This window comes from Atractosteus spatula, chromosome 12 (genome assembly GCF_055471065.1).
Source record: "Atractosteus spatula isolate fAtrSpa1 chromosome 12, fAtrSpa1.hap1, whole genome shotgun sequence".
Lineage (NCBI taxonomy): Eukaryota > Metazoa > Chordata > Actinopteri > Semionotiformes > Lepisosteidae > Atractosteus > Atractosteus spatula.
In genome coordinates, this window is record NC_142717.1 from 26,575,840 (window position 1) to 26,594,216 (window position 18,377).

At 36.4% G+C, this 18,377-nt stretch overlaps 1 protein-coding gene across 1 annotated transcript in view; it reads left to right on the top strand.

Moving 5' to 3' along the window:
• The first annotated feature begins 1,599 nt into the window (after positions 1-1,599).
• The window catches only part of tsnare1 (T-SNARE Domain Containing 1), a 188,743-nt gene continuing 171,965 nt past the window's right edge, over positions 1,600-18,377 (top strand). The window contains exon 1 of the mRNA XM_088928592.1: positions 1,600-1,722. Within this exon, the coding sequence (XP_088784718.1) occupies positions 1,638-1,722 (85 nt within the window). The 5' untranslated portion in view covers positions 1,600-1,637. The remainder of the gene's footprint in view (positions 1,723-18,377) is intronic.

Below are 18,377 nucleotides of genomic sequence, written 5' to 3' on the forward strand. Positions count from 1 at the left end.
GGTCAGCTGATGCTAGTTTATGGAAAATGTGACCAAAAAGGGAGCTGGAGTATTAATTAAAAAACGTTAAATATTTTTTTTTAATTAACAATTTAAATAAGAAATCTGAAAGGAAATATCTTAAAATTGTTTATTCAGGTTGCAAATGTGCTTGTACACTTCTCTGATTCTAGATAACTAATTCTTTTTAGTACTCCTTTCATCACTGGTTTTGACTGCTGTTACTATTTTTCTATCCTTTATAAATTATTTAATTTAACGACATGTTTTTGTTATTTAAATGTATGTTAATGCATTTAAAATATTTTTTGTTTAGAAATGCTCTAGTTTAATCTTTGGAATGAAGCACACCTACACTGCTGTACAAAACTCTTAGACATTAGGAGTTGCAATGTACTGTATGCAAGCATGTTAAATCTATGTTAGGCATTTTTTTTAATCTGAAATGCTACAGGCGTTACTATAGGAGTGAGTTGACAATTAAACTCCATTTAAGATATCTGTATTGAATTTTGCACCATAAAACTAAGTTGCAGTATGACAAAATAACAGGAAACATCTCAAAGCAATGTAAAATGTAGACAAGGTCAAAATTAGTGTACATTTTCTATGATGAACTTGCAGCAGGGAGTTTTCTGGTGTCTCTAAGCCTACTGCGGTTAGTGGGGGGACTTATTTTCCTTCCTGTCCTGTGTGACATGACCATTAATCTGATGTTCTGGCAATGATGACTTGCCCTTTATATCATCTCACTGTCCAGTTAACTTTGGATTGAATTGTTTACCATTAACTGAGTGATTCTGTAAGCTATTATAAAACATGTTTAGCCAAAAGAGAAGCAAGAGAATAAACACTTTGATAAAGATGTCATAATAAATTGACTTAGATTATTCCTAAGAATGTATGGGATGACCCATAAGCAAGATAGCACACAACACAACAGCATTCCACCTTCAGGAATTAAATACAGTACTGTGATTGCCTGTGAAGAACATATTAAAAACAAAAGGCAAGATTCTGACCCATTTAGTAGATGGAAAGTTCCATCTTTATCAAATCACTGGATAATATCTGCAAGGGGTTATCCTAAGTATTTCTTTAAAAAATGTATGAAAGTGAAGATGAGAACCACTTTCCAAAGGTTGGAACATACTGAACATTTTTTCTGCATTAGCTGCTATGCTATCGCAAGGTGATGTTTTACAGTACATTAGAACCAGCTAACAAAGATATAGATTAAAGCTGATGCTTTTTCCACTGAGTGAACATTAAAACTTATGCTGTTGATTTTGCAATACTAATTCTTTAATGTTTTACAGTATCTATAATGTATCACAGAGTGAACTGTTTAAGTTACAGAGAATGATGCTCAGGACAATATTTTGTTTCTTGTAATATAAATAAACTCCGTTATAATTTATAAATCAAAATACAGTATATACAAACAATATACATATACATGTGATATTAATGTATACTGTACATAGAGTCATACACATGCGCATATGATACAGTTCTGATTGCAGCTGACTGTATTTCAATGAAATGATGTCGGTCCTCCTGAGTTATTATAGTGATTCTGATTCTGATTTATCTTTCAGCTTCCTGTCTGGTGAGATACATATAGAGAAACCAGGATGTCTTATGGATCCATTGATGGGGGGGCCTTTGGCAGTCGAAACCCCTTCGGTGGGCTGGCGAGGCAGGGCTACCAGCCAGTAGGTAAAGACATCCAAATTCTCTACCTCTATTTGATTAAAGAAACAAAAGCCAGTATAGAGCAAGAGAGTGCCCACTCTTTATTTATTTTAGGTTTTTCTGAAGTTATCTGTGGAAATATTTAAATGGAGTTTTTAATGAAAATTCGTGAGGGATGACAATTGCCCAGATCAATCAGCTTCAGCTGTCTGTTATTTGTAATTATGATGTCATTTCCCCACTTAAACATTATAATTGCTGTACGTGATCCCTTTCTCTCCCTTGCATCCATCTTTTGAATCCTTTTTTCCACCCCAGATCGGTAGCCACCCCTTGGTCACTCCTTGCCTCCTTGTCCTATGGCCAGGAGGTTAACCCTTTAGCCAAGCAGTTTAATCCATTTTATTGCAACTTAAAATACTCAATTTACCTTTAATATGCCTAATTTGTGGCTGTTGTAACTGCTACTGAAACACATGCTTGTGTGTTTTAGTGCTGCATGTAAAAATGTGGAAAACAGCTGGAAAGGAATGGATGAATTGAAGTTTTGCTGTGTAACTTCTTTTTAGTATACACAAGCTGAGGGGACTGAAAGTGGCAAGATCTTTTCCCCAGAGTACAATTTGAAATTTATCTTAGTTATTAGCATCTTTAAATTGGCATAAAAGGAAATTTCCAATGGAAAATAACACTTACCATTTCATGTACCATCTGGCATCTTTCTTTAATAGATGTGTCCAAGCAATCATTTTCTCATTCAGTCTGCAGTAAAATCAATATACAGTAATGTTAAAGCTATTTCTTCATTAACGTTTTTTAGATACTGAAGAATAAACTTTCATTATTATTTAAATATCATGTCACTTATAATATGGATCAGCAGGGACTTGGAAACTGGCACCCCACTAAAGCTAAGCAGGTGTGAACCTGGCCAGTACCTCCTGGGAAAGAAGGTTGCTGCTGGAAGGGGTGTCAGTAAGACCAGTGGGGAAGGTCTGTGTGGGTCCTAATACCCCAGAAGAGTTATAAGCTCACATGGCTTGGGACCTCAGTGCCTATCTTACTTATTATCTTCCTACTCCCCAGCTCACAACCTTCATTCATCTGACTCTGGGATATAAACAGCTTCACCCAATTTATGTGAGGAAATGTTTATAGCAACTCATATCAAATCAGTAGTAATGCTCAAGAATGTGCTGTATTAGCCACAAAGTAACATTTAAATCATCACCTGCTTCCTCCAACATTTTCATTTTGCTAATTAAACATACTCCATCATTCCTGCCTTGTTAATTGTCTTACCTGTGTATAAATCCTGTTTCAGTAAGTAAAGAGTTTGCTTGAGCAATCAAGGGATATTTTAATAAATGTGTGTTTGCATTTCCTCTGCATCTCTCAAGATCTCCACAGAAACCCATTAGTCTGTAGAGTGCTTCACTGTACTGCACAGGGGAAGAAGAGTTTTATCAAAGAAACATGAAAGAATGCTCTAGAAATCAGTGTAGAAAATCCCCAATCTTGGCTAACAGGAAGCTAAATTGATTATACTTCATGTTATGTAAAGCTGTAAATAATCATGACCATGCTATCAATTTATAGGCAGTATATATTCATATTGTTAAGGCTAAATCTTTCATCCAATGCAACTTACAATAAATTAAAGACAAATATAGTAGTGTGAGATAAGATAAGACTTGAACACTTTGCAGAGAACCAAACCTCAATGCCATTAAATACTTAAGCAGCGGGCTGAGCCCAGACAAACTGGGAGACTCAGTGCAGGATTGAATTATTTCGAATCCAGGAGAATTCTGATGTGAACATTTCACTTTTGAGGAAGAAAAAGCCCCTGTCACTGCCTGGGAAACATTCGGTTCTGCTACTGCTTCTCTTCATCTCAACTCCAGAATAGAGTGCAACCTCCCAGAGTGTTTCCCTGCCAAATGTCCAGTAGGATAATGGTAACTGTTGTAATATTAGGAAGAATTATAAACTTTGAGTTAACTTCATTTTTTGAGTGACTACATTACAGAGCACAACACTTAGTAGTGTTTTAAACTAGAGATTAAAACATAAACCTATTGTACAGTATATGGTGTGCACACAATGAAGAAAAAATAAAAAAATAGGACATACAGTACTGCATAACTGGAAAGTACAGAAACTTTCTTGTGTGATTACAATACAATATTCCTGAACAGCATGAACACATTTTCATTGATGGATATTGCCAGCATTAATAATAAGTGATTGGAGTCTAATCTTCTAAACTAGATATCAATACAGATCTATCATCTTAAATAAAAAGTTTTCTTCCGCAAATGTCAGTGGAAGGTCATCAAAATTTAACGCATTTAGAGGGAAGAACATTGTGCTTGTAGTGAAAAAATAGCCTTTTAGCTTTATGGAGGTATGACAATGAACAAATAATGGCAAACATGGAACCAATAATAAAAGAAAAGACTAAAAGACAATATTTCAATAAGTTTTTACTGATAAATGTGATACAGTAGATACATTTCTTATTGGCTGCTCATGTATAGCTTACCTTGAGATGTTATGATCACATTTTTTAAGTTTCAGGTCACTGTGATTTTAAGATAAAAACCTTAATTTAATCTCTCTAAAATTAAGTACAGTTCAGTTTATTTGTTATATGCACAAATGCAATGAAATGCTTATCTGCATGTATGCTCCAATACAAAGACATTAAAGGAATCACCAAAAACATAAACACAGAACAGCAGCAGCAACAACAAGTTAAATAACATACAACTTACAAAAAATCAGTCGGACAAGCAGTGTGAGAAAAAAACAGTGTACAGTACGCCAGTGGTAGGTGTAGAGTTCAGAAATCTAACATCTTGTGGGAAGAAACTGTCTCTGAATCTGGAAGTTTGTGCCGTTATGATCCTATAACACTTACCAGAGGGAAAGGGGGGAGAAAAGTGAAGAACCAGGGTAACTGGTATCCTCAGCGATACTTACAGCCTTCCTGAGACAGCGAGTTGTAAAAATGTCCACAATAGAGGGGAGCTGTACTCCAGTGATGGACTGGGCTGACCTGATCACCCCCTGTAAGTTTCTCTCCTTGTCTGTGTGACTCATGGAGAGTAAGTTGGTGTATGCGAAAAGACTAATTCCTAATACAAGAAATTGTATATGACCAATAAGGTGATCTTATCTTATAATGCCTTCCAGTCAGACATTTAGCTGCTGCCAAAGCATACTGTAATATCACACGTGGGCACACTCTCAATAGTGCACCTGTAAAATGTGGTAAGGACAGTTGAAGATAGGCCAAATTTTCTCAACTCTATGAGGAAGGAAAGGTGCTGTTGTGCCTTCTTTGTAGCTACTGTAACAGTACATGCTAAGACCACATTAAATCATTAGTAATTAAGGTACCCAGGAACTTGAAGCTGCTAACCATTTCTACAGCCACCCCCTTGATGTGAATAGGGGTGTGGTCCCCACCCTACTTTCTAAAATTGATGACCAGCTCTTTGGTGTTGCTGATGTTGAGGGAGAGGTTATTGTCAAGGCTCCACTATACCAGGGTCCTGATCTCATCCCTGTAGGCTGTCTAAGCAGTGATTCGGCCAATGATGGTAGTGTCATCAGCATATTTGTAGAAGGAGTTGGAGCTTATAAATACTTAAGTAGTTATAACAGAGTTGTTATAACTATAGAAAACATTAGTGGAGTCTTTGAGTGCATTTGTGATGCTGTAGTATATAGTTTAACTCCTTTTAGTCTAAAATGTCTAAGGCTTTTGGATAGAGGTACATACAGTACAGTATATACATACAGTATATGAATTCCCTAGTTTTCTTTATGTTGTGTGTAATGTCCTTGCAATGTCGGAACAAAAGCAGATAAGGTGCTTTTAATTTACTGTGCAAACAAGGGTCAAATGTATGTTTTGGCAGGAAGCCTTAGTTCTGATGATGTGTGCAACTGTACAAATAAACAGTTTTAGCATTCTTTTGATTTTATGTCAATGTACAGAGCAGTTCAGGGGCACTTGAAAAACAAAGAATCATATCTGTTGTTGTACAGTACATACAATGTGTACCAAATTCTTAATTGTTGATAAGATAATCAGTACAAAACAAATGCAATTCTGTTCAACCTGTGATTAGACCACTAAAGCCTGAGCACATCTACACTGTCTTGAAAAGGTACAAATGCAGCCTGTCAAACTATGTTGTGTCATGTCTCTTGTAAATTCAGTTCAAGTTTTCTCACGGGGGAAGTTAAATTTCCTGTGGCACAATCCACAATTCTAATCTCCTACTTTCCACCCTGTTTATCAGCATGCTCTGGAGACATTGCCTGCCTCCCAAGAAACTTCTCCATAGAAACAGAAGTAGATTTAGGGCTCATAATCTACAACTCTTCACTGTACAGTATTTTAAAGGAAATTCACAAAGCCTTTTTTGTGGTGAATTAACAGTATATATTAGCAAACCCTATAGATCTAATACTTGTGACTAAATATTTTTCTAAAGCAAATTAATTATCTATATAGGAGATTTATGAAAACCATTTAGTAGAGGCTTTTATTCAAAATAATTTACAGAGATTGTGGATGGACTATTGCACAATATGTCTCGGTAGTTTCAATTGCAAAGATGCTCAAAGAAGAACTTTGGTCCTATCCACACAATGGAAAACAAATGGGTTCACATAATTTGCTCAGGATAAAATCTGTCAATGGAAAAGATGTGGTTTTAAACAGCTACTATTATTGCAAGAGAATGTAATGTCAACAATATGAAATGGAAAAAATGTTTATTTAAAAGATACATTTTACCTTTCATTTTAGATTACTTTTCCTTTGGAATTTAAATTATTTTAGCTTTGATTTGATGCTTTACTTATGATCTCTGAGGTGTGAGTTAGGGGGAATTCTTAGTCAAAATGTGGTACTTTGGAGAACAAAATGAATAGAATTAAGCAGTGTGTGTTTTAATGTACAGATGTACAGTTTTAATCCATATTTAAAATTTTAACAACTGATCAATGCAAATCCATCATCTTAAAGAAAATGACTGGATATGTTCCAGGTCACTATCTTGTGTTTCATGCTATAAATTAATCGTTATATGACAATTAACTTAAAGGTACCCTACAGCTACACTTAAGGTACAAGGGCGTAGTGTAGAATGACCACAAAATGGAATGAGAATTTCAATAAAAAGTAAAAAGAACAGTCTAATTCACAAAAGAGTAAGTTTTAGCAATGCAGTCTGTCCATGAGGAATGTATAAATAACATTTTGGGGAAAATATATAAAAATAGGAATTGTATCACAAGAGCTGGAGGCAACTAATACTTCTTTTCTTATTTCAGGCATTTATGTTTATTTATTTAGTGGAAGAGTTTACTTTTAGAAGAAATATTTTCTTTAACTTGTTCTCTTATAGAACTGTACCAGTAATACTAAATATTCAGAACAAATTCCTGTTTCGTTGTTGAACAGTTCTGCTTCTTTCAACTTACTTGACAGAACTTCAAACAAGAATGTCAGTTCAGTTCCAGAGATTTCTGCAATACATCTTAATGAGCTTTAAAGGAACATCCCTATCTTACCCATCCTTGTTTTCTTGACATTAGTGAATAAACTTGGCACACACAGAGAGGAACCAACTGGTTGAAAATCTCTGTTTGCCAGATTTTCTGTGTTTACCCATTGGTACAAGGATTTAAGAAACATCAGGCAGTGCACACATTATCTTCTGTTCAAATTCTTTCAAAGTGAAAAACTTTTAGGTCATATATGGCATCATGAGCCATGTGTGATCTGGGAAACTATGATTGTTTTCTTTTGTTCTTTCAAAACTTTCTACCCTCAAGTTTTTAATCTTTCTCAATGCCTCTGGCTCCCTCTAAAAGAAAATCTTAGTATTCTACATCCTGACAGCTGTCTCTATAAGTGCAAGCAACAAGAGACAGAGGAAACAGAAACTGCCCATCATGTAGGTCTCACCAGTGTACCAAGATGGATTAGGGCTCAGAGCAATTTCTGTGTGAAGAGGTATGGACACTGGAAAAAGGTACACATTTCTTTTATAAAAATCAGGTGACTTATTTATCATTTGGTACACCATGATGTAGATTCACCTGGTTCATGGAACATTTTCAACAAAACCCTGGCTGCACAGTTCTTAAACTAACATGGGTTCACTCTCCTTTCTTGCATCATTATCTCCCCTACTGTACTTGTTGTCTCATGGATGAATATCTTTATGCTCGGGATGAATTCCCTTCCAAATATTGCATGACTTAGTCATCTTGTTCTAACTACTGTAGAGTGCGTGGAAACTGCGAGACATGCTTGTAGATCCTTCCTTTTTTTGCAGAGAAACACTGAAAATGGTTTTGGTTTATTTGTGTAGGCATGGGAAATAAAACTGGATCCCCCTTGGAAACGGACTCTGATTGGATTGCCTGGTAATGTGTGAGTGAGCAGATTATGAGTAGGAGAAGAGATGAGAGGATGAGGGGGTTGGTATGTTTACTCTGCTCGACACGCAGTAAGATTCATAGATCAGGCTCATGTTTCACGCTCTCAGCCATAAAACTACCAAAACAAAACTGAAAAAAGGTGAATATTGCAAGAATTAAGCTCCATTTGGTTCATTCACAACTTCCTGAGATTTCCGAAAAGACTTTATTTGGTATGATTATGCTTCACACTTCCTCTACATGTCCTTTCCTTGCATATTTGAGTCAGTGCCATATGCATTCTAAGCCTGAATATTTGCTTTTGATAAGGAAATCCCAATGAAATTAAACAATCCCTTCAAATGAAATCTGATGAAGGAGCAAGAGGCAAAATTTTAAAATGCTGGTGATCAGCCATTAGCTCCTGCTAGACAGCAGCTTTCCAGGACCAGAATTTAACAGTATTGTTCTACTATAAAATATAGTAACCAAAAACAAAACAGACCACAGAAGGCTTGTATATGAAGGAGATGATCAATTATTGCAATTATGTAGGACACCCTCAGTAGGGCTATTTGAAAAACAATACAGCTGGTATACTGCAGACATTAGAGAAAAGTCTTACTGTTGAATGAGCACAAGCACATTTGGCAGGAAGGTATCCTAAATGTATTAGCTGCAAAAACTGTATTTCAACTCTTAACACCTAGAAAAATCTGTATACAGGTAAAATAGTATTTGGTAGGCAAAACCCAGTTGAGTGGAAATGGAAACTCTAGAACAGTTTTAACATTTCAGTACAATTCTATCAGCAATGCAATATCTGTTTTTGTGGCACATCTCACAACAACATTAACAGAAACCTTTGGGGTGAGATATATGGAAGTACTGTACATGTATTTGTCTATGCTACAGTATAAATTCTTCATATGTATTTATACATACATATTTAGATTTACAGCCATTGTTTGTGAACATGAAGGATTGGGGTTTAGAATAATTTCCTCACTTAATGCCTGTACAAGAGACCAGAATTTGACATGTAATGCAATTCTCAAGGATAGCAATGCACGCTTAAGGGAGCTGGGCAAGACCTACAGTATAGGCTGTTGGTGCATGGCAAGCTATGGACATTCTTGCCAAAAATAGCCTGCAAAGCCCTGGAGTTGCTTGGCCTATTACAAGTCAGTGTGCTAACCAATTGTACCTTACATTGCACAACTTCATTAGTATTTGTAATAATTTGCTTAGGGGGTACTCTTTAAGTTAGTGTAGTATTGCCATTGATTTCCATACTTTTGGACACTGTAAAAAAGCTGCTTTTCCTTTAGAGTGGTAGATTAAAGTGGTATGTGTTCCCACACTATAGCAAGCAGAACTCATTGATTTGTAACTAGCTTCACAATATCACACCATCTTGCTACAGAGCCGTTAGCTTTTGTTGTTACATCCTATTTATACATATCTACTCATTCATCCCTTTCAGTACAGACATGTCCATCTGTTGCTGTAGTTGATTGTACATAGTTTGATTTTTTTACCTTTTTACTCTCCTGTCTTTGCTGTCAGGCTGCCAGTCTCTGACAGGCCCAAGTGCCTGTTCACCATGTTGTCTTGTTCTTTCTTGATCTTTCTCATCTCTAGTCTGTCAAGGTCACTTTTACTTAATGCTGCTTGTCTCCTTGTGTTTGGGTTGTTTCCCATATTGTGCCTTATCAAGATACTTTCTGTAATAAGGTACTGTATCTGTTTCTTTTCTATTTTTTGTTATATGCTGCTTGCAGGATATTTCTTCTAACTCATTAAATTTGCATAATCACTGTATGCAAACGCACTGTATATTGCCCAAACCCGAGTCAGAACCCCAGTACATTTGTCATCATGGAGTTTAGGGAGCTGACAGGTAATGCTCTGATGGAGTTTTGCCAAATTAACACATTGTTTGTTAATTGATCCATTATTTTTACAAGTGCATTTCAAAACAAAAATACAGTACTTCATCTTCTTTTGTTTGCATTAAGCTAATTTTGTATGTACTCATTAATGATTTTTATATTTTGTGTATTAAGGTTAACCTTAAGGTTATTAATCTGTGTAACAGCTAACAGCTAATGAGTAATTATCTCCCCAAGATTTTCACCAGCTTTACAGCATGCAAAGTGTGAATGGATTAAACTTATTTTCTTGTTATTTTTATTAACTGTATGACCTGGAAATACACAGATCACAGATAAAGGGAATATGATATTAATTCATTGTAGTTGATTCATTCTTGCTTTCCCCCCAAAAAAAGTCCCTGTGAAAGATTTCACTCCCACATATTACTAAGAATCTCTGTGCTCATCTCGCTATCACACAGCCTGCTGACTAGATCCACCCATTCAGTGTGCTGCCATCTGACTGACAGGCTGGCAGACATAGTGCCAAGGAGGAGGCATTGCCGGGCACCCACTGCCAGTCTCAGCATGGGGACACCACGGGATACTGCCTGGCTGACCTGCTCGTGACAGGGACCTCACGCACTGAGAATCTCGGGCCTTACTCATCATTACCTCTTCTTGAACAAAAGACAGAAAGGAAAACTCTGGAATTTAATAGCAATGAGTCACTTTTCTGACACCGGTGACACGAACAACATCTCACCAGGAATGCATTGAAGGCGGTTGCTAAAACATGACACGAGATGATGAAGTGAGCCAGCATTCCAATGCAAGAGCTGAGAAAAGTCATCTCTGTGATTCCTTGTCTCAAATGATGTCCCAGATTCCCCTGTCTTATGCATAAACAAACTTTGCCGCTAACACTACAGTATATAGCGGTGTGACCTTATGGCTCCTCAAGAGGGAATACTTAAGGTTCAGTCTTTAGTAATTGGGAGGGATCGTAGCTCACTTTAATCCCAGGTCACCTAGCACTGCACAGATGGTGAGGAATCATTCCGGCAAACGAGTGAGAGCTCAGTGACTTTGAATACATTTCCCAGATTGGGACAAGAACTGTGAGAAATCTGGATAAAATGCTGGCAGTAGGGCAAGCTACTGCGTGACAAGGGAGATGGACTCAAAGCAATGATATCTGATGAGTAGCCTTCAGAGATTAAGAAGCAAAGTAGTTAAAGCCTAAGGGGCTGGGGGATTTTGCTCTGGAGATGCATGATGTTTCTGAGGGTCTGGGAGAGTGCAAGTTTACATTTGGGCTATTTGTGATCCAATCTGTCCCTCAAAAACATCCCCTTCTTGGCAGTTACCCTTCTGGTTTTAATAGGTCATTAGATGAATGAACATAGTTTTACTGCTGGCTTTTTTTAGATGCTCTACTTCATTTATTATGAAACACATATAGATGTATGTGATAAAATGGTTGCTCGTAAGATTTATCAGGCAAATGCTTACATTTTTTATTTTCATGTAAAATCAGTTAAATATCAAAGCATATAATATGAATAGTCTCATAACAGAAGCCATTGTCTGCTTGTCTCACATTCTGATACCCATAATTTCACAAGAAAACAACACATTGACAGAGAACAGGATGAGAGTTTTTGTGAGACAAATGCCAGGTGGTAAAGCAATGTAATCCTGCTGTCATTGTGCTACGTCCCATTTCAGTCATTCGGAATGCTCAGTTTTACTTCTGTTTGTTACATAGAATTCAAGTTGTCCTGTGAAATTCAGAGGTGCCATAAATACACCATAAAGCAAAACGTCTTAAATATCAGAATGAAAAAACAACATTTTAATTGCTTGGTTTTATAATAAAACATTATTTTTCTCAGGGTGATGTGGCAGCTAGCACAGCTGCCTCATTGCTCCAGAGCCCTGGGTTTGATTCCACCCCTAGGCACATGTTTGTGCAGAACTTACATATTCTTATCATGGTCTCATGAGCTTTCACTGGGAGCTCCAGTTTCCTCACACCTCCAAAAGATATTCTAGCTATGCGAAAATGTCCCTTGCCCCAGTGCCCTGAGATGAGGGGAAGAGCGGTCATGTGCTCTCAGTTCCACTTCATAACCTGTGCTTCCAGGACAGGCTGTGGTTTTCTGTGACCTTCAACCAGATACAGTAAAAAGCCTGAGAAATGGATGGATTGTATTGATTGTTTTTGCCAATCAGTTTCCAATCCTGAAACACTATTCATTATAAATTCAAAATAAAAGAACAGTAATTGCAACCACAGGAAAAGTGCTTTACTGCAGACTGCAAATAATGTAAAGCTAGTTTTCTGGGTTTTTTTTTAAAGCACACTGGCTTACAGGCTTTAGGAGTCTTCTCGATATTTGATTTCGATGGGTCTCCGTCAAAAACACTAAAGGCATGCAATGTTTGTTGTGTTGGCAACAGGTCTTCAGGTACATCTTGGACAACATCCACTGAAAATTGGTCCGAGAAAATCGGCTCAGCAAAATACAATCAACACACATTTGATATAATTCAGGATCTCACAAGGCCATTTGTATGTTACTCTCCCTGAAAACTCAGAGCTCATGGAGTTGCACTCTTGTCTCCTTAGCTTCTACTTTATGCTACTGCAATACTTATATTTTATCTTTACAAGAAATAAACAGCAGACGAAATCGCTGTGTCGTGAACTTTTTCTCCATTTGTGCTTGGAAAGTCATAAGAACCCATTTTTTTGTGAACTGTATACTTTTCGAAAATGCAGTTTTGATAAACACAATACTGAAGGATGATTTTGACAATTCTTATCTAGCAAAATCTTGAAAGGTTTTAGTGGTGTTCCTTTTAGACTTGCAACAGTAATTACATCTAAGTGTGGGCTTTTAAATACTATCTTCTGATGTTTTTTATTGTACAGTATAAATGCTTTGTCCAACTTATAAGAAGATGTCTAATATATATCATATGTTTGGTTATATTTAATTCATAGAACATATCCTTACCTATAATTACCTATAATTTAATTTGCATCAAAACATCAGGATTTAATACTGAAAACACTTAATACATTGGTGCATTAAAATATGCAACTTAGATAAGTAAGAAAACATCAGGTTTAAAAATATTGTTACATAATAGAGGGGTTAAGTCTAATCAAAAACAAACATCAAGTCCTTACATCAGCTCTCTATGAAAGAAAATGTCTAAAAAATAATAACACTCTTTTTCATCAGTATTGCATGGCACAAGTTTTCTTTGCTTAAAAAGTGACAACCAGCAAGAGCAGAAACAAATATTTATTTACAAAAAGTTACAACTACACAACACAATAGTTCACATGACTTGCTGTTCTGTAAGTATCAGAGTCATGCCTTTTACAGACATAGTAAACAGAACTCTACCTGGCAACATAGACACAAAGTAAAGGAGAAAAGATGGAAACTGCACCCTTTTTTATAGTTTAGTATTATCCTATTCTGGATCACTAAAACATATTCTAAACATATGGAAATGTCCTTCCCTATTGAAAATAATGCATCACTAAACAACGTTTATTTATTTTAGCCAGAAGGATAACACATAGGAAATAAGCATTTCCACAAATATAAGACAAGAAGACCCTTTCTTAAAGCCTGCAACTGCACCTATTTTGTGTTCAGATAACCTGGGCAGATTCTTTGTCTGGTGAAGGAAGTGCTGTCTTTTTCTTGTTAAGCTCTTTCTTTTTCTTCCTGTGTGTTCTTTTTATCCTGTCTTTCCAATGGATTGTCTGAGAGGACTGACTTAATGATTTAACCGAAAATGGTGCTGTCACTGTAAAATATCAGTAAAATTGTTTGGCCTTCTGGATTTTGGCTATTGTGACTGCCTGGAGTGAGACATTCAAAAATTTCCAATATTTTACCTAACAGACTAGAGTACATTTTATGGGAAATTTAATCATTTAGATACAGTACCCCTGACACACAGTAATAAATTACAGAGGTCTGTAAGTAAAAGAAATGGAAACCAAGCAATAAACAATAAAGAAAAAAATATGAAGTACTTTCAGTTGATGTCTGAAAATATATTAAAAATGTACTTCATCTGATGTACGGGCTGCAGTATTATGATACGTCACTGGCATTATGACACTGGGTACTATTTGGAGTGCCCACTGCTATCTAGTATATTTGTAAAATGAGCACATTTATTTTGTTGATGTTTTACATCAAGCAGGTTATAACTTTGCATTCCTGTAGGAACTTTGATGCCTGCTCTAGAGTATAGAGTATACTTTCTATACTTAGTTTTTTTATGCTGCACTCCATGGTGTTTATGTCTCCTTAGTAGTAGATTTAGTTTAAAAATATCCTAAAACCATTTTCTAAACTAAGAACAGAGTAGAACCTCATAGCAATGTGGAGCTGATTGGGAATGCAGATAATATGTTGTGGATGAACTTGAGAGATAAGATAAAATAAAACTGCATATACTATATACATAGGTTATATAAGATAATAATAGTTGAATGGACAAAAGCAGGGACTGTACAATTTTTAAGTTTTTTAAGTGAATGTCTAGGGCAGAAAAAGTCAAGAAATGTTCTTATAAATCAATACTTACCTTATTTGTATTTGTCTAGGTGTAAAATACATATAGTGTGTGCAACAAAATAAGGTTTTATTGCTATCACTGTAGACAGTCTACTGTGGAATACAGCAAAGACACATTTTTAGAGTTTTTTCAGTCCTTTACAAGGAGCTACAATATAATGTTTGAATCTCCAATGAAAAGTGGGCAGAAATAGCAGACACTGAGAAGTAGCCCAGGCTGTGTAGAGCTCTGAGAGAGGCCAGGGAGTCTGTCTCAGCACTGGCAGTACAAAAAACAGGGCTCAGTCAGTTTGGTTATGCAAATGTTTTTTCATCTTGCAAGTGCTCCCTGCTGGAAAACAATGAAGTTTATTGCTTCAGGATTATTTAAAAACCTGTCAATATTATATTTTTTTTCTGAGACAGACTTCCATGGACATGGGTCTCTGATTAGAGACAGCAGAATTCTGCACAGCAGCAAGAATTAGTTAGACATCTCAACAGAGTGACATTCTGTATAAACTCAACAGTTGGTGCATGCCTGCTTTTCATAACGAAGTAAGGACTTTAATGCCTTCTGTGCTTCTGTCTCTTTCAGCTGGCTTTTGCAGTAATTATGCACTGCAAAATCCTCTGTCTGCTTGTAAAACAACTTTTAGGTGTTTTATCAAGAGTTTAGCAAAAGTAGGGAAAGAATTTCCATAAGAAGAAAATTGATGGATTTACCAACAGAAAATAACTACTTTGTTACATGTTTTTAAAGGCACAGTAATATCAATGGCAGCATTTGTGTCATTATAATTAATGTCATTGACATGCAATCCAATCTACAAAGTGAAAGTGGCATCTCAAGAAGTTTAAGCTCTGTTCAGAACAATCAGAACTCAGAAAACATTACTTTGACCACATTTCAGTCAGTGAAGCTAGTTGTGACACCAGTTTGTTTAAAATTGATCATCTAATCTTTATAAGGGGAGAAACTGGAATATCTAATTACAAATGCATTAGTTAATTAATCTGGTGCTTTAGGCAATTGGATAAGCATCTAAATTGGCCAAACAGAATACTTTATATGACAACACATTAAGCTGGATAAAGGTATCACAAAATGCATTAGAAATATTTTAAAAGATAATATGTATTTGTGCACTAGAGTAGTTTACATAGTACAGGATGAAATTATTAAGTTAAGGGATACAATATACCTATACATGTAAAGGCATGTACTATAGCAATGCAGAGCAGTACTATAGTAAGGTCAAGGGATGGGTTTATTGCAGAAATTACAGATGTTGTCTGAACATGTATGCCCTTATGCCTAATATGCCTTAGGTATGCCCTTATGCCTTATTTGTACATGCACTGTAAGAATAATTAGAAGGTGACATGGAAATGTGAGATTGTAGACCTTGCCGAATTCTTGACTAGTCAAAGGGAGGGGGGTGAGAGGTAAATACAAAATTAGAATATAAATGGAACATAAATTAAAACATATAGCTCATAGCTCACGTAGGGCAGAACTTTGGTGGAGTGGTGGAGTGGTTAGCATTGGTTAAAGTCCTGGGTTGCTGTCTGCATTGGATTTTATATGTTCTATCCTTGTTTATGTGGTTTTCCTTTGTGGTCTCTTGTTTCCTTCCAGAAAAATTCTGGTAGGTTAAAGAAAAACTGTAGTCCCAATTTCTTAGGTTATTAAATCCTGGTTACAAAATAAATTACAGTAATTGATGGTATCGCAAAATTTAATTAAGCACAAAATTGTGACAATACCGTATGGCTACTGAGTTGTTGTACAACTACTGGTCTCGCCAGGGGCGAGAGCGAGAGTTTGGGAGAATTGTGATGTGAAGCAGCCGTTCCTGCTCACTAGTCACTGTAATGACTAATGTAATGTGACATACAAGTAAATAAGTACAGATCATGCAGCAGACAATTCACTGCAGAAACGTTCCCACATAATCTGCATGCTGAGTTAAGAAGTAAATAGTTTTTGTCGGCAAAACTGTCTTGAAGTCAAGATAAATATTTTTATTGGATTCAAAGAGATGTATTCATAAGCCTGCTTGTTTACTGTATAATAGGGCTGCTTCGTGTCACTGGAAGTTTTGTTGCCTCCTTCTGAATCGCAGACAATGACAGCAATACAGCTCTGAGCATATCTGCAAAGTGTGTCTATTTTGTGATGTAAATTGGATGTTTTACACATTACTGTGTACATTTTACTTTCATTGTGGTTTGAAATGCACTCATCAATGTTGATGTTTTCTATCCCAGAAATATAAAAATAGCGTTGCAGTTCCCCTTTAATTGGGAAAATTGGCTCCAGGTATGGTGGTGTGTATATCTGTGTGCCTGCGTGTGATGGACTGGCATCCCATCCAGGTTGCACCCTGCACTTTGCTTGCCTGGATAGGCTCAAACTACCCCGTGACCCTTTATCAGATAAAGCAGTTGAAAAATGAACAAATGAGTTGCATTAAACTGGGTTATCAGAACAGTAATCATGGCTTCAACACCTTTCAGACCCATTCAAGATTTGCACAATATTGTAAAGAAAACCATTTCCTGCTGACTGGTATTGATTTTGATAAGAATGCACAAAAGCAGCCTCCTCTCCCCCTCCACCCCGGCCCCTATGGTGCTGAACTCTGCCGAGGTAATGTACTGTAGGAGACTGACAGTAAATCCTTTGCAGAATGGGCCACCAACTGTAAAACTGCCATATTAGAAAGGAATCAAAGACCAAAACAGACTAAAATTTGTAATATAATAGCCCGCTTTGAAAAAACGCTCACAACAATTACTTCTGATTGCTGCAGGAAAACTTTGATTCAAAGCAATAGAAAGGAACCTGCTCTTCTGTGTTTTCTGAGTAGTGATAATTATTGCTCTTCAATGAGACTGAAGCACATTCCTGGCGGTGCTCAGTGTGGTGTTACTGTAGCACCTGTGGCCTCAACTCTGAGGTATTGCATTATGGGCAGGGGGTGGATAGAGCTGTTCAGATTGCCACACTCCTAAGATTCATTGCATTTCTGCCGAGGTGGAAGAAGTTATGAATATGCTGGAAGTGTCCATGACTTAAGGGACACAAGAAACATGGTGAGGTATAATAGAGTGCAATTCCAGTTTTCCTGCCAGATGTAAAGAGGAGGGATTGGAATCCTTACAGTATATCTACCAGCTGCAGTACTCTTCATTTTTCTTTTGAAGTGAATCACTTCTTTCTTTTACACCCCTCCATCGTAATTGCTTAAAATGTGAACCCAATGAAAAGGTCAGCAATTGTTGTGATTTCAAACATGAATAGGATAGGAAAGTAGATCCACAGAGTTTCCAAAGAAACCCAGAACATTTAGTGGATATCACATATTTTAATTCAGTTTTTTATAAGTGTGTTATCTGTATTCTTTTCCATCACAGACAACATAAATGTCTTTAATGATACACAGACTGAAATTCCATTTCAAAATTCCAGAGAAATGATTTTTGATATTGGTATTGATAGAATCTTGTCTTTACATTATATCAGTCATTGGACTCTATTTCTAACTCCCTAGTATGAAAGCTCTGTACTTTGTTTTTGGATATATTTCTATTTTTCCCTTTGATTTTTTTCTTACCGAAGAGGAGGTGTGTTTCCATCTCAGACAAACTCCCTTCTCCCCCATTGCAAATTCAGCACAAGGATTAATTCAGTTTTAGTGTTTTCTATTACTTTAACTTTTCTTATCATGCAGTGCAGCAGACC